The following is a 23614-nucleotide window of genomic DNA, read 5'->3' as shown; positions in this document are numbered from 1 at the left end:
GTAAAAACATTACTCTAAATAAAATAATCATAAGTATTTACCTTTGATATTAAAAGATTTCTTTAATTTGCAATTTTTATTTGAACCTACTTTTAAGTACTTTATATTTAATTTTAAAACCAACTTTTAAATACAAACAAGATACAATACTTTTAAATACAAACAAGAACTGTTACATACAAATAAGATTTTCAGAATTTAAATTTAAATGCGTGTAAACAATTTAGCGAAAATTTATTGGCTTCTTTTTTTTTTTTTTTTAGATTATTCACCTCCTCAAGGCCCGAGGGGGGCCACTACAGTCGAGGAGGATACTCATTTTTTTTTTTTTTTTTAGTCGTTATTTGTGGTGCAACACTCTCTCAACTCTTTAACTCCGAAACACGAACCTTGCCGAGCAAGGCCGCTGCACTGAGAAACTAAGTTGAGCGCGGTACTTCCAGGGACGTGGTGGGAGCCGAACCTCTCGCTTACAAAGCGAGCGCTCTTACCACTACACGACTACCGCATTCTTAAAACAATTGCTCTTTATGAGAAATTATTTATTGGTTACTTTATAAATTTGAAATGAGTTATTTTAAAACGAACTTACTAGACTTAAAATAAAATATTTCAACATTTGAAATTGACAATATAACAAAACTAGTCCAAAATTAAGACTTGAAATTTAAATCCGCAAACTATTTTTAAACCAGGATACTTGAGATTTGGCAAAACCTCATTTCTAACCTAGACACAGTAACTGCAACATTACGCAACTCAAAGTTCAAAAAATGAAAGCTAAAATTGACCTACCCTAATATATATATATATATATATATATATATATATATATATATATATATATATATATATATATATATATATATATATATTATATATATATATATATATATATATATATATAGTATTACTATAAATGTATAAATTTTATATATATCTAATAAAATATTTTGTATATTTAGTATTTTTTGATTTAAAAATAATTGAATTTTTTATATGTAGCAATAACTAAATTTAAGTTTTTGCATTTGTCAGTATAATTTTTAATAAGACCTGTGAATAGTTCAAACTAAAATAGAAAGCTTGTATACTCTTATTGTATATGCTATAGTAAAAATCAATTATTTTATTGGCTAAATGCTTTTTAAAACTAAAAAAAAAAAGTGTGAAATATTTTTCTTTATATATTGATTTGTGTGTTTTGCATTTGTACATGTTAATAAATAATAATAATTTTTTTTCTGTAACTTTTTTAATTTGAATATTTTTATTCATTCAATTTAAAATTTCAAATATTTGAAAATTTTTCATTTTATTTGAAAGGTTTAGGTCTTGCTTTACTGATAGACTGCATTCGGATAGCTTCACCAAAATATATTATTCAGATTGATTCAGCTGAATACACATCGCGTAATTTACTTGTAAAATTAAATTCAGATTTTGTTGGTCAGCAGAGGGGCTGGTGTATTGATCCAAATTATAAAAGGTTGTTTTTTCATTTCTAATGACTTAAATTACAATTAATTAGTTTTAAATCAATTATATAATGGTTTTTAATTTAAATTTCTTGTGGTATATAATTTGTTAAACAGGAACTGAACCTACCTATTTTTATTAAGAATATAGAATCAGCTTCCATATTACAATATGTTTTTAAATGAATTCAGATCCAAGGTTTATATCCTAATATTTTCTCATATGGATATGAATTCAGGGTCCTGATCTATTTAGTTAAATAATAACAAATGATTACTGATGCGATTTATGGATCATAAACATAAACTTTACAATAACTTGTTTTTGAAATTGTGATTTGCATTTAACACTTGTGCACATCAAGTTTCTTGATAATTTATTAATAAAGCTTTTGGTAGAGACCAATTTAACAAAAAAAAAATTTCAGATCTACAGCTCTCGGTTATTTTAAATAGATCCTAGATTAGATCCAGATCCTTTTTTTTGGCAGATCAAAATTTTTGATTTTTGATTTTTGATTTTTGATCAAAGCTGCATCTTTTGGATGCAGCTTTGATCAAATATAAGTTGATCCTAATCTCTTTGATTTGAAATAATAGTTAAAGAAATGTTTTCATTTTTAGTTTAGCAAGTAATTGTAACCATGGTAACGAATGCAAGTTTATTCACTTAAATTCTTTAAATAACAAGAAGGGAAGTTTTAGGTTTGTTGATTCATAACTTATAATGTAATTTGTCATAACTCATAATGTAATTTTTTGTTGTTATTGCTGTTTTGTTGTTGTTGTTGTTGTTATTGTTGTTATTGTTGTTATTGTTGTTGTTGTTGTTGTTGTTGTTGTTGTTGTTGTTGTTATTATTATTGTTGTTGTTATTCTTATTGTTGTTATTATTAATATCATTATTATTATTATTATTATTATTATTAGCTTATGTCTTCGGCTAATTTGTTTAATTTATTTTATTTGTAAATGCAAAGTTTTTGAAGTTTCTATATTACTTTTTATGTATGTTATGTTTGTATGTTGTATAACAATAAGTTAATTTTTATCAACATTATTATCTAATTTATCAACATTATTATATAATTTATCAACATTATTATGTAATTTATCATCATTATTACATAATTTATCAACATTATTATGTAATTTATCAACATTATTATGTAATTTATCAACATAAGTATGTAATTTGTCAACATTATTATGTAATTTATTACAATATTTATGTTTATGTGTGTTGACTGTGTTGATTTATTTTTTGTTAAACTACTTTTTTTTTCAATGTTTTAGTTAAAGAATTTTATGAGAATTTTTTTTTTCAATACAATAAATTCTACAGGAATAAATGACATTAATTTTTTCAAGTTTGTAAAAGTTTTGGATCTCTAAATGGAGCATTCATCTCATGTGAATTATGTTTGCTTAATTCTTCCTTGATATAACAAAAAGCAAATTTCACAATATCCTATCATTTAATTCAATTCACGGCTTCTATAATAACAGGCATTGACATCGCACAAAACACCAAAAAAAATGAAGGCCAAATAAACTTTTATTCCATTTATTGGTATATTTTTTTTTAAGTTAGGGTCTAATAGTATATGTTTTCTATTGAAATCTTTAATAAAAACAAAAATACAAAGGAAATTTAAAAGTTCTTAAAAGATAATTATATTTTTTGTTTTTCAAATTTCATTGAGAATGTCAATTTAATATTATCAATAACAAGCAGAACCATAACAATGTATATGACTATATAGTAGAAACATAACTATATTTTTTTAAATACAACCTTTTTTTTGCTTACAGAACATAGCTAAAAAAAAGTAACAATGAAAATCACCAACAATATAAAACACCAACAAAAATTCGATTCATACAAAAAAAGTTTTATCAAAATATCTCAAGAGGGTAAATATTTACAAAACCAAATACATTGAGAGACATAAAGGAAGGTAGAAGGTATAGGTATAGGTAGAAGAAATAAAAATAACAAGAAAATATCATAATAATTTTCAAAACTAGTTTTCAGTTAAATTATGATTTAAAAGATTTCTTGTATTTTAGTTTTAAATTTTTTGCTGCTAGGAGTGGTAATTAGCGCGTAATTCTTTTGCAAAATATTAGAATAGATTCTGCTTTTTTTTTGTTATTTAAAGTTTGTACTTAGCTACTATGAACTGTAACATAAAATGTTTTGCATAAAGAGAAAGTATAAAGTAGCATAGAGTAGCATCTAAAAATAAAAAGCAAAAAATTGACCATTAGAGAGAATTAAAAATGACTTCAATCTTCTGTTTAAACTATTCAGATAACCTCTATATTGATTATAATAATTTATTGTGTCATCATAAATTTTTATTTCTCTTTTTTGCACATAGCCAGCTATGTAAACTACAGTCACTAATGTTGGTTTAGCTGAGCTTTCAAGATCATGTGTATTACCTATCAGTTCTTTTTCATCATTAGAAGTCTAATCTCTACAACATATCACTAGTATGATCATCAATACTATTAACAAGAATGTCAAGTTGTAATATCAATTTAGTATGTTGATTATGTATTTTTTCTGTTGCAGATTTAGCATTTATAATTGTAGTACCTTTTTTAAGTGACAGATTCCTGTTGAAGTTTAGAAGAAGCATTTGCAAGTGGATCTGTTTAAAACCAAACTATTAAAACATACTTTGCTCTATTACTCAACAACGTTTCTATCTTTTGGTTTTATAAATTTGACAGCAGCATCTTGTAGCTGTTGTAACTGTTGAATAAATATTTAGTGAATTTGTCCACATTAAAAAATTATTTGAAAAGAAATAATTTTTTCAATAAATACAGCAGTACCTTCAAATGCTTTATATTATCAATCTCTGGATGCATTCTAATGGAAGCTATTGTTTCTTTGCAAAATACAAACAAACAAAACTTGACAGACTGTCTCTATTGGTTTTGGATAAATTTATTTTGCTGTAAGTTTAGAGAGTTTAAAAAGACTATTGCACTCAGTTTTGTATAAAGTTTGTACAAATCACTCAACTTAGCTTAAGTCAGTTCTCCATTGTGCAAAAATTGAAGTTCGTCAGCCTTTTCTTTCAACCAATTGTTTCACATAGATTTTAAGAGATGCACATAATTATATAATATATACTAGATGTTGTTAACCATTGTTTACTATCAACTGTTTTAAACATTTCAAAAATCGTTGATTTATGCGATTACCATCAGTAATTATTGCCAGTGTCTTACTATTAACAATAATTTTTATTGTATCAGTAATTAGTTGACATAAAGCAAACTAAAATTCAAAGGAAAGATTTGCAATACGTTAAGCTCAGCAACAGGTTGAGCTCAGCAACAGGTTGATCTCTACGTATAAATTCTGGACCTCTAAAAAGACATTTAATCTTAGATGATAAAATTATTTTATCTAACTTTTCAGGGTAGGTTACACATTATAAAACAAAGCACTTCTTTGGTAAAGTAAATAAGCTTTAATATAAAACTCATCGTTTAAAAGTATGGAAATTCTTTTCAATGGATCTAAATTGATAAAAATATTATGAATTTTTATGAAATTTAGGTCCTAAATTGAACTTATTTTTGAGGTCAATCATTTTAAGTCTGATTACTTGGCAATTTAGAATTTTTGACTGTTGCAAACTTTCTTTATTCTTTCAAAATTTAGCCTCTTCAAATAAAGCTGATTTTGTTTTTAATAATTTTAATTAGTTTGCAGTTAAAAGTAAAATGTCAAAAGTTGTGCCATTATGGTAGAAGTATACCATTATGGTTGTGCCATTATAGTTGTGCCATTATAGTTCAGTTAATTTGTTTAAAAGTTTTCTATGATTATTCATTTCTAGCTTAGTAAGCTAGAAATGAATAGTCATAGAAAACTTTTAAACAAATTAACTGAACGCCAAGTTTGTACATTTTTAATTGTATGTGTAAACTTTTTTCATTAAGCTGGAAAACCATAACATCGTTGTTATCACTTGATAATTGATCACTTGAAAACAATAACGTTGTTATCACACAGATTGAATATTATTAAATATATGTTCAACCTCTTTTAAATAAAGTTTTAACTTCTTGTAAAATATTTTGAAAAACGCTTGAAGTTACAGTTTTTCAAACTTTACTTGCTTTACTAGTGCGGGTAAACCATTTGATGAATTTTTTTAAAAATAGATGGTGGGTTTAATGGTCATTGCTTCCCATATTTGGTTTCAAAAGGTGCATCATCTGGCCTATGCGGTCAACATACATTACTGTTGTAGAGTCTGAAACAATAAAATTCTTGGGGTAGTATTAATCTATCTTTTTTTCTCCTCTGAAATCTTTAGTAATTTATAAATTAATATTTTTATTACAGTTGAGTGATAGTTTGACAAAGAGGTAGACCGGATTTTAAACATTTTAAAGGTTTTGACTGTTATTATGTCTTTTCATTAGTTCGTCAATATTCTAGTAGTTTACTTTTACGCCTTGAAGTTGCAAAATCTAATAAACAAACCAATCGAATTTAAAACATTCGCAAACAACAACTTTCATCTAAAGTTTATAGATGAAAATGTAAACACAGTGTTATGAATCAGCCTTCAGTCAAGCAACTTTATTGCATGTTGTCAAAGCCTGTTATTATAGGTGGCCAAGATTCTATTTAATAATCAATGTTTTATTATGTGTATTTATTATTTTTTTTTTTCTTTCATATTTTTCTGTTTTTGCTTAATTTTTATATTTTATTTTATAAGCATTTTTGTCATAGTTATTTATTTGTTTCTATTTTTACACAGTTTATCAGTTTCTTTCAATTTTTGTTTTCAAGTTTGCTTTTTTATGCATTAATGTTTATATTGCAGTGTGAATAAATCTGCAACCACAAGAAATGAAACAACAGCTGCCTATTTTTGCACTATGTATGAAAAAGACTTTAAATGTCATGGACAATCAAACTTACTGTGGTCTCCTCCTTTGTTGTCTAAGCTTTTGCCATATGTGGTTAAATGGAAATATCTAGCTCTACATGTCATGCATCAAAATGTGAGTTAAAAAATGTGTTTCGTGTATATATACATATATATATATATATATATATATATATATATATATATATATATATATATATATATATATATATATATATATAAATTTTTATCTGCAGTTCTAGCCTTTTTTATTTATTTAAGAATTATATAAAAATAGAGTTAAATATGACTAATTTCAGGTAATAATAATATGTAATAAATCTTGACCCGGAGATAATCCACTGCAAAAAGGCGGTAGCTCGCTAAAATTTTACGAAACATGTCAAGAACTAAAAACATTGTGTTATTTTTAAAAATTATATATATATATATATATATATATATATATATATAAATATATATATATATATATATATATATATATATATATATATATATATATATATATATATATATATATATATATATATATCCAGAAAACAGACATCTATTTATTACTGCTAGAAACAATTGTAAAAAGGTTTTGTCTAATGCCAAAACCCGCTATTCTCAGGTCATGAAATCTGGTATCTCATCTCAAAAATTAGGCTCTTGTCTCTCCTTGAGATACTTTAATAATATCAATAATATGGGCAAATCTATAATTCCACCTCTCTTGTATGGTTCAGACTTTGTCACCTCACCTAAAGACAAAGCCGAATTGTTTGCTAAAAACTTTTCATCAATATTATCTCTTGATTCCACTAGTTGTGTTCTACCTGATATTGCCAACAAACAGGTTGATCCATTGCTTGACATTCATATCACTCCAGCATCTGTATCTAAAGTGATTTCCTGCCTAGACTTTTCTACAGCTTGTGGCCCGGAAAACATACCTGTTATTGTCTTGCAGAAGTGTTCTCCGGAGCTGTCGTCTATGAAAGCGGCATCTGTTATCCCTATCTTCAAAAATTCTGGAGAGCGATCTGACTCGTCTAACTACCGTCCCATTAGTCTTCTTCCTATCATAAGCAAGGTTTTTGAATCTTTAATTAACAAACACTTAATTTCTCATGTTGAATCTAATAACTTACTTTCTGACCATCAATATGGATTTCGATCTTCTCGTTCTACAGCTGATTACTAACAGTAATAACTGACAGGTATTTTATCGTGCATTAGATGAAGGTGGAGAGGTAAAGGCCATCGCTCTTGACATTTCAAAAGCTTTTGATAAAGTTTGGCATGCTGGTCTTCTCATAAGCTTTCTTCTTATGGTGTATCCGGCAACATCTTTAAGATCATTGAATCCTTCCATTCCAAAATCGTAGCATAAAAGTTGTCCTCGATGGACAACACTCTTATTCTTATACTGTAACTTCCGGGGTTCCTCAAGGTTCTATCCTTGGCCCTATACTCTTTTTAATTTACGTTAACTAGCAAGAGATGGACATAAAAATGAATTTGAACTTTTTAACAAAGTCTTCATCCACATTAGTTATTTCGGCAAATTTTTCAACATTTTCAAATGCTCAGCGTGCAGTATTGCCATCGTTAGTAATACCAAAGCCACCTACTTTTGGTTTATCCACGTAAAGGTGTAAACTTTTAAAGAACCATTGTTGTATTTCTTTTTTTTTTACATAAAACAATTTTCTTATTATAAGTACCAAGAGTCATTTACACAAATTATATCTATATGATATATGGACGATAATTTTAAAAAATTGTTTCCAAGCATATACTAAGCATAGACTAATGCCATGTAAAGTATTAGATTTAGGTTTCAATGATTCTGTGGTATTGAATTCCTGCAGTTTAACAAAATCATTGGGAGTAGCTCGGACAAGCTTGTTTTTAATTTAATCCATTTAATATATTTAAAATATTGTTATCAACTTGAGTCATAAATAAAATAAGCTGATTTAAATTTTTTTATTATTAGAAAAAATTGTTATTAGCTCTAACTTATCTACTTGTCCGCCAATATCGTGTTTTTTACTTAAAACCGCACAGATTGAGGAGTGTAATTGCTCCATAAGATCTTATCATCTGAGTTCAAACCATGACAGATATACCATTCGTTCTACATGCCAATTTACATTTCCAAATCTCTTTGTAATCAGGGTACAAATTACAATTTTGATAACAGCGCCTTTGCTAATGTTTTGATATTGTTGTTAAATTAGAATCAAAAATTATTTCTAATGCTTCTTCCACTGTATAACATAGTGTTTCTTTTTTTGGCAAAAATATAGTTTTTTCAAATTTTGTTGACCTTTGATGGATAAACTTCTGTTCAATTCTTATAGAACCAATGTTAAATCATATGTCTTTTGCTGACATGCCAAACATGGTGCTTGCAATTTAAGTAATGTTTTGTGCAATTTATTCTGACATAACTCTGATGCTTCCAATCTTTTGGCCCAATCTGATTTTTTGTTGTATGATAAACTTGGTCGTCCAGAAAATCTTGATGGAATTTTTACTTTTAAATTGGCCCTTTGTTCTTTGACTTTCTAATCCTTTTTAGTCAAAAAAATTGCACCAACGATAAATTTTCTTTTGAATACTATTGCTTATAGCTACTGTTATATCATTTCCAACTATTTGAATGACGTGCTCAAAAACATTTGAGTTTTTCTCATTTTTATTGTTCTATTCGGGCCATCCTTGTTCTATTCCGGCCATCCTGTTCTATTCCCATCCATCCATAAATCCTTGTATTGGAAATGGCACATCACTGCAAACAAACGAAGATATTTTTACTTGGGGCAGCTTGGTGCAAGTTTTGAAAATTGGAATATATTTCTGAACATTAACAAAATTCAATCAAGTAAAAATATTTTTGGAGAAATACGGAGATTTTTTTAAAAGTAAATTTAAAGTTTTGAAAAAAGTAATGGAGGAAGAAAAACTTCTACAGGTTTATTGCTTATATAAATAACATAATAATGCAATATTTTAATTCAATAAAATATTTTCAAAAAGTATATACTTGTGTAAAAATAATTCACTTTACAGAAATTAAAAATATTAATTATTTAAAAAGTTATGTATTATTAAATTAACAGCTAAATTTACACTAACTCATTAAGTTAAAAATATTCTCAGCTTGAGATATTGCAAACAAACTAAGCTATTGTTTTAAAAATTGACCATGTTTATTATAACTTTAAAGAGTTTACTTTAAGGTACTTCATAAAAAAAATCTTTTTTAATACTTAAAAATAATGGGTTTCTGCCAAAAAATCGGGTCTCAGAAACCATAGTTCTATGGAATGTTCCCTTTCTTACTAATAAATTTCCAGATGCAATGGAGCATATACTTGACCGGAATCCAGACATAGTTTTTATTACAGAAACATGGATGACTTCTAAAATCAATAATGCAACAGCAATGATAAAAAATTATGGATATGTTTTTTGGCACAAAAACATATCCATAATTGTGGGTGATATAAACATGCACTTAGATTAGAACTATTTAGCAAAAGCTTCAAAGAAATACTAGATGTACTAAATCACAACAAGTCAAAGAACCAACTCAAAAAATGGGACACATATTAGATATAGTAATTAACAAGCCAGATGAAATATCAGTAGTTATGCTCCCTGTAACAGACTTAGATTTTGTTCTACTTTAAAACCGATGAGAAAATGATCACTCATTTTCTCATCGATTTTAAAGTAGAACAAAAAATAGAAAAAAAATTATACCAAACTATCACATATAGAAATTTAAAAAAAGTGGACATACAATCCTTTAACAATGAAATATCAAGAAATAAACCAGAAATATCATCAGCTGAAAATATGAAAGACAAAACGACCATATATAACCAAATAATGAAAGAGATTGTGCAGAAACTTTTGAAAATAAAAAGAGTAAAAATAGTCAAAACTCCTCGGTTTGATGGAGAATATATGCAACTTAGGCAAAAACGAAGAAAAGCAGAAAAATTGTTTAGGAGAACAAAAAATGAAAGTGACAAAAAAAGAATATAGATGCCTCAGGAAAAAGACAATAATTGCTTATATAAAGAAAAGAACATATTTCTCAAACCTATTAAATAAAAACACTACAAGTAAAAATCTATTCTTATTGGCAGGCAAGCTACTAGATAAAACTCAAGAATTATACCTCATTATAACCTTAAAAATGCCATAACTAACGTCTAAATCAAGCTCACCATGATCCAAAAATTATAAACGGAGTTTTTAAAGCATTTGTTCATTGGGCATTACATTTATGCTCTGATAATAATATTGAACCAGAATTATTATTTCTAGTTGATGTTTTTGTAGAAAATGGTTATAAAAAAACAAGCCTGGAAAATATTATAAAACCACTAAAGAAAATTTACATAATAAAAAACAAAAAAATCGAAAATCAAAGACTTAAATAATTATTTTACTAAAATCAGAAATCAGAAAAGGTCTGGTTTTCAAAAATCCCAAAGAAAGAAAAACATCAGATTATAATAGTCAGTTTTTAAGAAATTTTGATCCCATGACATACAAAGAAATTTACAAAATCATCATGCCATTTGGAGTAAAATGTTCTCCTGGTGATCCGATTCCAGCATAGAATAGAAAGAGTAGCTTCCAATCGTCTTGATTCCCACATGACAACAAACAATCTTCATATAGAACATCAATATGGATAAAAAAAACATCACTTAACTGAAACACTTTTACTTAGGCTTACCAATGATATATTTGAACTCATTGATAAACATACACCTTCAGTACTAATATTACTTGATCTAAGTGTTGCCTTCGACACTTTAGATCAGCAAAAACTACTTGGACTATTAACCAGTGAAATAGGTATAATTGACTCAGCTCACAAGTGGTTCGAATCATTTTTATTTAACCGTACACAAAAAGTTAAAATTGGCAACTCATATTCCACGAATCAAAATGTAAACTATGGAGCACCACAAGCTACAGTCCTGGGTCCAAAACTCTTTAATATCTATATGAGGCCACTATACAAATATCTGAACATAATCAATGTTAAAAATTTTGGATACTCATATGATCATCTAACTCTAAAAGCATTCCTTCATTCATCTCAATATAATGCACTAGTCCTAGATATACAAAAATGTCTTGAATACATATCTGAATGGATAAGTGAATTATTCTTATGTATTAACCAATCGAAAACAAAAGTATTAATTATGGCACCACCTAGCATTCAAAAAGATATTATTTAAGATACTTTTATTAACAAGGAATGCATTAGATTTGTTAATTCAGTAAAATGTTTAGGGGTGATACTTGACAATGAATTATCTTTAAAAACACAAATAAATAAGATTGTTAAAAACTGCTACAATACCCCTATTTGCAAAAGTTTAAACGATTACAGAATTTTAAGATCTAATCTTCGGTTTTTCTTGGATAAAAATCTAGCAAAAATAGATATCAAAATAATTTTTTTTCCAATTTGATAAATAAGTTATTTGTTAATAGAATAAAAAAAGTAGGTTTTGACTGTTTACTCAGAAATTTCATTAAAAGGTAGGTGATACAAATTAAGAGGTGTCACAAAAGTATAAACGATTTTATTTAGGATCAATTATTTGCTAATTAATTAATAAATCCGGTGCGAAAATTTTTTTTATTTATATATAAAGTTAAAATGAGTAGTTTACAATCAAAAAATTCATCACAACAAAATCAGGCAGCTTTTAATTCATTAAAAATCAACTTGAAATATTGTAAATTTCAAATTAATTTCAATTGCGTGCAATTGGGTCGAAAATCAGTTTCTAGTGAGATCAGGTGGCAAGTATGGTAAGGGCAAAAAATTACACAAACGTTCAAATAGGCAAAATACTTCACGTTTCTGAATATTGCGTTCGAAAAACCATCAAAACCTGGGAACTTACCAAGGATGTCTCCGACATGTCGCGTACTGGGAAACCATCCAAACTCAGCAACCGTGATAAAAGTGGTATATTCAGAATGAGCAGAGAAAACCCCAGACTCAGATACAAAAAGCTTGCACAAATCTTCAATGAGTCAAAAAATAATTCAAAAGTTAGTAGAGAGCTTGTGAGACGAACATTATTGGACAAAGGTATTGGAACGTACATAGCTGTTAGAAAACCTATTCTTTCAATCACGGATAAACATAAATGACAAGTGTGGTCTAAAGAAAGGCTGGACTGGTCTGTAGAACAGCGGGCAAAAGTTATTTGGAGTGATGAAGCTAGTTTTCAAGTCGTAAACCGCAAGGGAAGAATGTCAAAAGATTTGCAACTGAGAAATATTCAGACAGGTTTTTGCAACATCGTCGACAAGGCGGTGGAGGTTTGATTGGCATCTGGGAATGTTTTTCTCACAAAGGTATAGGCTTCTGTGAGCTGTATGAAGACCAAATTAATCAATACACCTAAAACACATTGGAAATGTGTTTAGTTCCATCAATTAGACACTTGTATAGCAGAAGCAAGAAGTTCATCTTTCAACAAGACGGGGCTTCAGCTCACACAGCTCACTCAATCAAAGAATATTTTTTGAAAAAAAATTTCAATGTGATGCCCTGGTGCCCTAGATCACCAGATCTCAACTCAATTGAAAATATTTGGTCTTGAATTGACAATCAACTGACATACCATGAAATTCAATCAACTAGGCATTTGAAGCAACTTTTGAATGAGCACTGGCTGGAGGTACCTCGCGTGATGTGCATGAAATTAGTTGAATCAATGTTAAACGAGTTTATCTTTGCTATAAAAACAAAGGAGGACACTTTAAATATTAATTTTGCTTTTTTTTTTCATTTTTTGTTCGAATGTTGCAATTCGTTTAAACTTTTGTGCTTCTTATTTTTCCTAAATGATTTTTTGTAATTGTTTTTTTTTAACTAAATATTAAAATTTTTATAATATTTTCATATTTATTTTAAAGCTAATTATTTTTTTTTTAATAAATAAAAAAAATTAATTCGATATCATTTTACAGTTTTTTTTATTAAACAAAAACCAAACATACTTGATAAAAATTCAGCAATCGTTTAAACTTTCGTGAATAGCTGTATATTGAGCAAAATATCCAAAATAATAAATTCTTATTGCAAAAAGGTTTGTGCACCATAGTATGTTATCTAATATTTGCACAGTTAGATTATTGCAACTCCCTCTACTTTGAAATTAAAAAGTCACTATTAAAAACACTGCAGTCTGTTCAAAATTGTGCAGCAAGACTGGTATTTAAAACTAGAATATAAAATCATGTAAACAACCAGATATTTAACAAATTGCATTGGCTGAAAATCAGAGAAAGAATATATTTCAAGGTCCTTTTAATAATGCACAAATCTACTATTCTGGAAGCATCAACGTCATTATGTAATTTAATTCACTACTCAATGTCTGAAAGAACACTAAAATTAAAGGAAACAAAATGCAGCAATTGTTTTGGTTATCGAGCATAATCCCACTATGGTCCTAAACTTTGGAACATACTTCCAAATATTATCCATGACAAGAAAAATCACAACTATTTTTAAGAAAAAATTATTTAACCCTTTGGCTGCTTGATAAAATTAAAAGATGTTTAGAAAAATTCAACTAAAAAAACCAAAAACAGAAGAAAAAAAAGACAATTTTGAGTTTTGTATGCCATTTTTCATTTTATTACATCTACAAAATTTATAAACAAAAAATTTAAGCCCTCATTGTATAAATAATGAATGATATTTAGAAAAGCAATAATTTTTTGCAAAAAGGTCATAATGGTGAATGGTGAACTATTCCACCTGAAAATTCTTGAATGTTAAATTAAAATCTCTTGAACATTAATATAAAAGTTTTACTTTTATAATAATTTGTTGCACAGCTGAGCAAGTGTTTTGACAAACTTTATCCACTATTCTGGCAAAACACAGTAGCTGTAGGTAAACATATGTATTTATTTAAAATGAAAACACAGTAGCTGTGGGTAAACATATGTATTTATTTAAAATGAAAACACAGTAGCTGTGGGTAAACATATGTATTTATTTAAAATGAAAACACAGTAGCTGTGGGTAAACATATGTATTTATTTAAAATGAAAACACAGTAGCTTTGGGTAAACATATGTATTTATTTATTTAAAAAGAAAAGTAAATAAAATAATACTAATAAAAGTAATAAATGATAATAAAATTTTAAAAGTCACTCTGCCAAAGTTTGTTTTCTGCATTTTCTATTACTAATTAGATCATAAGAAAATTATATGAGGCTGTAAACATATTTAAAAAATTACTTCCTAAATAAAAACTTAAAAGTTTTATTGTTTAATCAAAAAGCTATTTTATTTTTTGACAAACTTTATTTAAGGATTTAATTATTTAGAGATTTTAAGTAAATGGTGATTTACGGGTTCAGCAGTTTTACATTAGGCGAAATTTTTTATTTTTATTTTTGAATATTTAAATTATCTTTTAATATTGTTTCAGGAAATAATAGTTCGTAAAAAAAAGGCTTTTACCACAACTGTGAATTTTTTAAAGAAACAAATTATTTAATAAAAGTTTTTTTTTATTAAAATTTAAAAACATGATTTAAAAAAATTAAATTTAGTGTAAGGAATGTAAAATAGTTCAGCAATTTTCATTAAAGAAATTTTTTTTCTTATCATCTGTTAACTAATTCATTACATAAAACATAAGTCTCTCCATCATATATTACTTAAACATAAGTCTCTCCATCATATATTACATAAAACATAAGTCTCTCCATCATATATTACATAAAACGTAAGTCTCTCCATCATATAATACATAAAACATAAGCCTCTCCATCATATATTACTTAAACATAAGTCTCTCCATCATATATTACATAAAACATAAGTCTCTCCATCATATTACTTAAACATAAGTCTCTCCATCATATATTACATAAAACATAAGTCTCTTCATCATATAATACATAAAACATAAGTCACTCCATCATATATTACATAAAACATAAGAGTCTTCATCATATATTATAATAAGCATATTATAAATTTTATTTTACACAAAGAGTAAGAAGTGTTTTTGTTTACAAAAATTGTTTTTGTTTCTTTTAACAAATGTATTTAATTAATTTTTTGTTTCCTATTAATTCAAAAAGTATAAAGTTCTTTTGACGTAATACATTTATAAACATCAGTTATATTTACATTTATCTTATCAGTAGCTGATAAAATCTATCTATAAATTGTTGATTAAAATCTTTAATAAAAATACTACATTAAATACATAAAAATTAAATAAGTAAATTGTGGTAAACAAACAAAATATTATGAAAGTTTAAGATTGTTTTAAGAAATAAATTACATGAAAATATAATTTTTTTCAAATACCGAATTTAGATTCTATATATAACTTTTGATATATTAGTTTAAATAATTTTTAATTTTAAAATCAGTATTAAAATTAAGTTTAATTACAATGCGGTACTTTAAAATTCTTTCAAAATGGTTTTTAGGCTCCTGTACAAATTTTTTGGCTCCTGTAACAAATAAGATCTTAATAATTACATTACATTAAAAGCAAAGGTTTTTAAATTACTTGTAAATAAAGTATTTGTAAATTATTTTTTTTTATATTTATCAAGACTTTGTTGTTTTAAAAAATACTTTTTTAACTATTATTCATTTTTTTTAACTGTTATTTTTAGCTTACAATAATACATTTAATAATAGCTTTTAATAATAGCTTACAATAATGCTTTTATTTACGAAAATTACTTCTAGTCTACACTTAACTCTATAAGGAAAAATGATTAGAATATGAAAGAACTCTGCTGAATGCAATATTTTTGATTAAAAATAGTGATGGGTAATTCAAAATTTTGGCAGGCATTAACTACATTAACTAGTTACTTTCAGTAAAAAGAAAACTCTTGATCGTAGCAGTGCTCAATATTTCAGAAAAATATTTTTTTTTCAAAAACAAAGTGTTTCATACTTAAAATTTAAATGACATAATTTTTAATGGAACTTAAAATTTCATGCCTATTAGCAATCATCTTAAGTACTTCATGACTGATGATTGCCAATAGGCATGAAACTTTAAGTTCCACTAAAACTTGTTTTTTTAAATCTTGTATATATAGAGGGCAACCAGTTATTGTTAATTTTTGTGAAAAAATGAACCAATTAGGCTATTAGCATCTAGATAATGTTCTGGAGCAAAATAACAATGGGCACTGAGATGTTAAATGTGAGATTATTGATTGATTATTGTCTCTCCACATAACACTCAAATTTCTGACACTCCTGGTGAAAGGCAAGTAGAAATCTATAAAAAGATGTACCAACTGTGTTGACTGGCAAAAAATATGGAAAATTACTTACATAGATGGTTTTATTTTGATATCTTTTTCAGTTTCACTAAATGTATTAACACCAGTTCAATTAAATACTATAATCCACTCAGCAGACAAGAACAGACAAAAGAAAAGGAGCAAATAATTATTGTACAGCATGCTTTATAAGAAGTACTTCTATTTTTCCGACCAGAATTTAATTTATTTTGAATAACCAGATAATATATTGACCAAGTATTAAACTAGAGTATAAAATGCATAGTTCACACTAAAATTTTGAAAATCCACACATAAACAAAAACAAATAAATTAGCATTTTAAAAATTATTAAGGAAAACAAAAATGTTACCAAGGTTACAATGTTAATTGAGGAAATACGAAAATGTTACTAAGGTTAATTAATTTTTTTTTGTGTGTGTCTTTTACATAGTAGGAGGTGCCTTAGTGTGTTAGCTTGCCTGTAATTTACTTTATATGTATTTGTGTTCTGTCTAAACCTCTGGTGCGGTGTTTACTCATCTGTAAGTTTCTATATGTATGTTTGTGTTCTGTTTAAATCTCTGATGTAGTGTGAGTAACTGCTCAGTAACTTAGCAACTAGTTAACAACTAGTTGCTAAGTTAGTTAGATAAGTTGACAACTTATTAAGAAATTTTTATTTTTTTTATTTTTGCTTTTCCAAATGTATTTCTAAAATATTATGTCTATTTTAAAGAGCTGTTTACAGGAAGTAACTACTTTTAACTACTTCAGGTCAGTTCAGGTTCAGCGTTATCACGAGCACCCTGCTACAGGTATCATTTAACCCAGTACTACCTGTCCCATGCCCTGCTGCCTTGCCTGGTGTATTTTTTTAGGCAAAGGCTAGGAGAAACAAACTACAACCTAAATATCCTCTGTCTTGGGACTCTTGATTGAGTAAAAGCTAGAGATGGTATCTCAATAAAAATACTCATTTTAGGCAGATGTTAACTGCATTCAACTACTGTCTTATAAAAGGCTTCCTAGACAAAGAGTTAAGGTGTAAACATAATAATTCTGTTAACCAGCCTGGAATCCCTTCTTCATCTATTAGGCTAACATAAATGTAAATCTGTGTTACATTGTTTTCTGCCTAGAATGATAAATGCTGGATCTTATTGACTCTTCTCATAGGTTTTTGCTTGTGCCTCCCTGATAGTGGCTACGCAACTCTTCCTTTTATCTCCTAATAAGGGTACAGCTCTAAAACTCAGTTAAATGGTTCTGAGGCTAGCTGGTAGTAAAGTTTCCTGAAATCTTTGGTAGCACTCAGAGGCTGATTCCATCAACAGCTGCAAAATACCAGATTAATATTGTATTAACTGTGTCATGTTGTGCATAGATGGTATCCCTGTTAATGCTTTAGTGCGAGTTGTCAAGGCCATATAAGGAGACTTAGGGTTAATTAACAGGACTGAGACATCTGCAAAGCCCATTGCTTAGGAGGTTGTGCTCTATCTATGAATAAGTCAAGTTTTCTTTAAACTTAGATCATGCCAAAAGTAACTCAAAATATTAAACATAAAAAAATACAAATGTTTGTGGACTGCAAAGCAACTTTCCATCAGTTGAATCTTGCCTATTACAAAATTCACCAGACTTGCTTGCTCTTAATAAGACTTTAAATCACACAATTCCTTCTTCAGATATGAGTGTTGATGGGTACTATCATTTGATTCACAATGGCTCTAATAGTGTCATGCTTAGCTTAGGGGTATACATACGCATCAATCCACCTATTTGTCATCAAACCAGGTTTAAATACTATGACTATTCATTTATGTGCTACCGCTTAGCACCTCTTCACTCTATCACCTTTTTTTTGTTCTTTTTTGTTCTCCTTCTTCCAAGACTGCACTCTTTTAAATGTAATTTCTGATCAAATTGACCATGCCCGTTTTCTATACCTTTCTGCCAATATTGTTGTTTTTGGTGACTCAATTCTCATCACACTGAATGGCTTGGCTCTTATGCCACTGACCCTTATGGCACTAAAGCCTATAACTTCTGCATTTCTCAATCTCTTACTCACTTTTGACTCATTTCCCTGACAACCCAAATCATTTGCCTTCACAACTTTTTCATTTCTAGTATCTGATCCTAGTTTGTGTTCAGATCTAGCTTGTGTTTTGATCCTAGCTTGTTCTCCTTTTTCTCCTTAGGTGGTTCTGACCATGCAATAATCTCTAAATCTTTCATCTCATTATTCATTTTCGGACTCACCCTATTATTTCACTGGGGTTCTTTTCGAGATTTTCTTTATGGCGGTCCTCGGACTGATGTCTTTTCTCACTCAGCTGAAAAAATGTGCCTCCTAAGTAACCTCCTGGACTCAGGCAGTTTTGAAGCTTTTATTCCTTCTTGTCCTACATATAAAGTAGATCTTTTTACTGATAGGTCAGCTTTATACTCCTGTCTTGACAAATAATCTTCTTTTTTTAATCGTTTAGAACAGGCAGCCAATCTTGAATCTGATATTTCACACTACTTTAACAGATTGGGGCTCACAGTGGCTTGTAAATTTTAACTCCAACAAAACTAAGTTATTTACTCTAAACAACCTTGCAATACTGTTGACAATCCTAAATTAATGAATGGCAACCCTCTCACCAAGTCTTCTTCATTATGTCTTCTTGGATTATTGTTTACTAACCTTTCATGGAAATCATATATACAATCGATTGCTAAATTAGCATCTGCTAAGGTTGCTTCTCTTTATTGTGCTTGCCATTTTCTTACTCTTGATTCCATTTTCTACCTCTATAAATCTTTTATTTTTTCCTGTATGGAATACTATTATGATATTTGGGCTGATTCTTTTAATGATGCTCTTTCTCTTCTAGACAAGGTTTAAAAACGCATTGTAAACTAGTTAGACCCACTCTATCTGCTAAGCTTGAGGTTATTTCCCATCGTCGTAAAGTTGCATCTCTTTCTCTTTTCTACAAATACTATTATGGTTACTGCTCGAAGGAGCTATCATCTCTAGTTCTATCAAATATAACTCATTCTTGCTTGATTCGTCATTCAGCAAAGTCTAATTCATTTACTTTATCTGTCCCTGCATGCTCTAAAAACTTTTGTTTCTTAAGTTTTTTTCCTCACACTTCAAGTCTATGGAACTGTCTCACATCTTTGTGTTTTCCTGATTCATACAACCTACAACTCTTTAAGTCTTCTGTTAGCTGTTTTAAAAATTGAGTTATAGAGCAAGGACTCTATAACTCAATTTTTTTTTTTAGTAACTCCTAACTCAAGAGTGGTTTTCTGTAGCCTTTTTAGGAGTGAATCAGAATTTAAAAATATATATATGCGTATCAATCTCAACTGTGTATTACAAGAGGATTTAATTAACCTTAGTAAATGGAGTAAGAAATTTTGAAATCTTAAGTTATGCATATAGGAAAAAAAAAATCCACACTATAACTATTATATGAGCAAACTAGCAACCAATGCAAGGTAATGTACTATTTTAATAACATCTTTGGAACAAGATATAGGTGTCCTAATATCTAACAATATAAAATAGCAAAGCCATGTAAATATGATCACAGGAAAAGCAAACAGAATATTAGGTCAAATAAAGCATTGTTTTAAGTAGATAGATAAAAAATTAATGAAACTGCTCTATTGTTTGTTAGTTCCTCTCCATTTGGAATATGCTTCGCCTACTTGGAATCCTTCATGAAAAAGATAAAAGTAAAATAGAAAAAGTGCAACAAAGAGCAACAAGAATTATTTCAATTATTTCATTTAAGTCGCTGTTCATAGCACATTCCCTTATTTATGGGAATGTGCTATGAACAGCGACTAAATGAATTTAGATTTACAACTTTAGAAAAACAATTAGAAATAGGGGATATAATAGAATACTATAAAATAAAAAAAGATATTCATAAAGTAAATTGGAGATCCCACCAATAAACAATTTATATCCAAAAATAAGAGATCATAATCAATGGTTGCACAAATCAAATATTTATATATCAGAAGCAAGAAGGCATTTCTTTAAAAAAAGGATTGTGAAAAAAGGGAATGAGGTTGTTAATGCTGATAATATCAACATTTTCAAAAATAAAATAAACGAATATAAGAAAGGCTCCTAAACTTGAATGGCTCAATCAAGAAATACTACTTAACTTGAATATGAAAAAAACTCTGAAAAATCAAAAACTAATATTTGTATCATTTATTATTGTTATTATTATTCTATTACAAATTTTATTTGTATTTTACTCGGCTGTTAAAGAATTACTGTTTCGGGACTCACATATAAAATTAGTCAACTAACATACTTTTACGACTATGTTAGTTTACTAATTTTATTTTAACTGAATTAATTTTATTCAAACTAAAAATTATCTGTAGGCCTTAGGTATTATCTGAGGTAGTATTTGTGGGTCTCTTGGGTAATGTGAGTCTAATTGATTATTATCAATAAAATATAATTAGTTTTTGATAATAATTAATTATTAATAGTTTTTGGATAGCAACTTTGAATAACAAGATTTATTTTTTTGTCTGTTTTTAGCTGAAATAGCAAGTTCATGAGTATATCTTTGATTCAAAATAATGCATACATTTAAATAAAGATTTGAATAAGAAATTTCAAACTTTAAAAAAAAGTTAGTAAAAATGGGCTCTTACATAAAATAAATGAATAAAAAAAGGTTCATCTATAAGTAAAGTTGCTTGGTATTTTTGTCAAGAAAACATGAAGATAAAAAAGAATTCCAAAGCATGTTTGAGGGAAAAGTTTTTTAAGTATTTTTGAGGATGTGAATGACAACTGAAACAAAACCAAGGTTTGGTTAATGGAACAAATGATAATAGGTCACTTGAGCAGCTGAAAAAAAGAGGAAGAAGTTTACATTTACAATAGTGCAACAGAGGCTCAACCTTAACAGCTAGAGTAGGTTCAATAACATTTGCAATGTGATTTTTCAGCTTAAATATGACAATGGTGTTTTATACAAGGCAAAATGAGAGATGTTTAACAGTGAGTTGATCTGTTTTTTTTTTTAAATGACAAGAAGAGTGTGGTCATTAGATTTATGGGATAATTTAGAAAAGTACTTTGCCTTACCCCCAAGAGAGATCCATGTATGAGAGATAGAATATTAAACTATTGTTAATGAAAATTCTCTAGAACCTGAAATAAGAGATATGCTCTAAAACCTGGAATATTTATGAGATAAAATATAAGGTTTTCTAAAAGATTTTCCCTAGAAGTTTTAATAATCTAAGGAATAAGAAATATGAAATTCCTACACTAGAAATAGACTGTGAATTAAGATGTGAAATAAGAAATGTGAAATTCCTACACTAGAAATAGCCTGTGAAAAATTGCTTGCTTTAAACTAAATGAAATGTTTAAAATGAAACTGGTTCAGTACTTGTAAATCATTTGTAGTAAATGTCAAAACTTTCAGTTATTTTTTTTTTATCTTTTTAATTTATTAGCATTGCTATTTTTGTTCATTACTATTTCAAAAACATTGGTTTATTTTTTAATTTCAAAACAATCTTGAAAACAAGTTTAGGTTTTAAAAATATTATTGACTTAAGGTAATAATCTTTCCATTTATTTCTTGCAATAATATAAAGACATGTTGCGTTGATTTGACAAGATTCTAATTGATTTTTTTTTTATATTAGCAGAATAGCAAATAAATCTTTTTTCCTTTTTTTTTTTTAATGTTTAAATAAAAATAATTATATGATTATTTTTTATTTATTTATGTATTTTTATATATCAACCCAAAAAAAAATATACATAAACAAAAAAAAACAACAATAATATAAATAATTTTAATTTAACCTTAAAAAAAGTTAAAGATTTTTTTAAAATCCTTTTCAGTTTTTGAACTTTATTGAACCAATGTTGCGATTTGTTTACATTTGTTTTTGTGGAATGAAAAAAATCATTCATTAGAAATAGCGGTGAGGCTTAACTTGAAAGTGAGACTTAACTTGAAACTGACTAACTGAGGAATAAAAAAGAATTTTCAATAGAGACAAAAGATATCATCTAGAGGACCAATTTTAGTGAAATAATAGTGTGATCTTGAGGACCAACGAGAAGCTGAGAACATGTTAGGGTCAAAGAGAAGACACAAATCTTGGTGTGAAGAAAGTGATTAAGGTTTGGAAAACAAAGTTGACTAAGTAAGAGATTAAGTAGGATAAAAGTTAGAACTTTGGAGCCAGCAGCCTTTTTAGGCCTATTTTTAGGTACTTTTTTCATATTTTTAACTAATAGAGAATTGACTCAATTATATGGGTGTAAGATAATTATAATATGCTTTTTAGATAAAGATGGGGTGCCAGGGTAGTCAATTGAATTTTAGTATATATATTATGTTAAATATAAAAAAATGTTTGAATTACGATATTCAAAGTTTCTTTTATTTTTTTTTATTTACTGGTTTTATTATTTGTAATTTTAATTTTAGGTTTCATTTGAGTTGATACTGCATGCATTTAATTTATCTGTGGTTTGTATGGCTACAATAAACAAAGAGTTTGTAAGTTTCTTGCAAGTTTTTCCAATAGAAAACCTATCAATCAAATAATAATAATTCTAATGAATCCTTCAATAATAATAAATAATACTAATATTAAAGAATCCTTCAAGTTTGTAGTCAAAGACATTAGCATAGAAAAGTAAGTGACTAGTTTTAGTCAAAATAAATATGAAACTTTTTATAAATCCGGCACCGTCTAAACGATGATAGCTCATTTGAGCAACAACCATAATGGTATTTGTAGAGAAACGAATCAACCTTACCAACCAACCTTACTATGAAGGCAAAGT

The 23614-nt window shown here is 27.7% G+C and overlaps 1 protein-coding gene across 1 annotated transcript in view; it reads left to right on the top strand.

Moving 5' to 3' along the window:
* The window catches only part of LOC100209793 (polynucleotide 5'-hydroxyl-kinase NOL9), a 70801-nt gene that overhangs the window by 38842 nt on the left and 8345 nt on the right, over positions 1-23614 (top strand). The window contains exons 9-12 of the mRNA XM_065817140.1: positions 1327-1489; positions 2103-2183; positions 6350-6530; positions 23253-23324. Coding sequence (XP_065673212.1) covers positions 1327-1489; positions 2103-2183; positions 6350-6530; positions 23253-23324 — 497 coding nt within the window. The remainder of the gene's footprint in view (positions 1-1326; positions 1490-2102; positions 2184-6349; positions 6531-23252; positions 23325-23614) is intronic.

Source organism: Hydra vulgaris, chromosome 14 (genome assembly GCF_038396675.1).
Source record: "Hydra vulgaris chromosome 14, alternate assembly HydraT2T_AEP".
In the NCBI taxonomy this organism is placed as follows: domain Eukaryota; kingdom Metazoa; phylum Cnidaria; class Hydrozoa; order Anthoathecata; family Hydridae; genus Hydra; species Hydra vulgaris.
The sequence above is the reverse complement of the archived record's forward strand: the minus strand, read 5'-3'. Positions and strand labels throughout refer to the sequence as shown.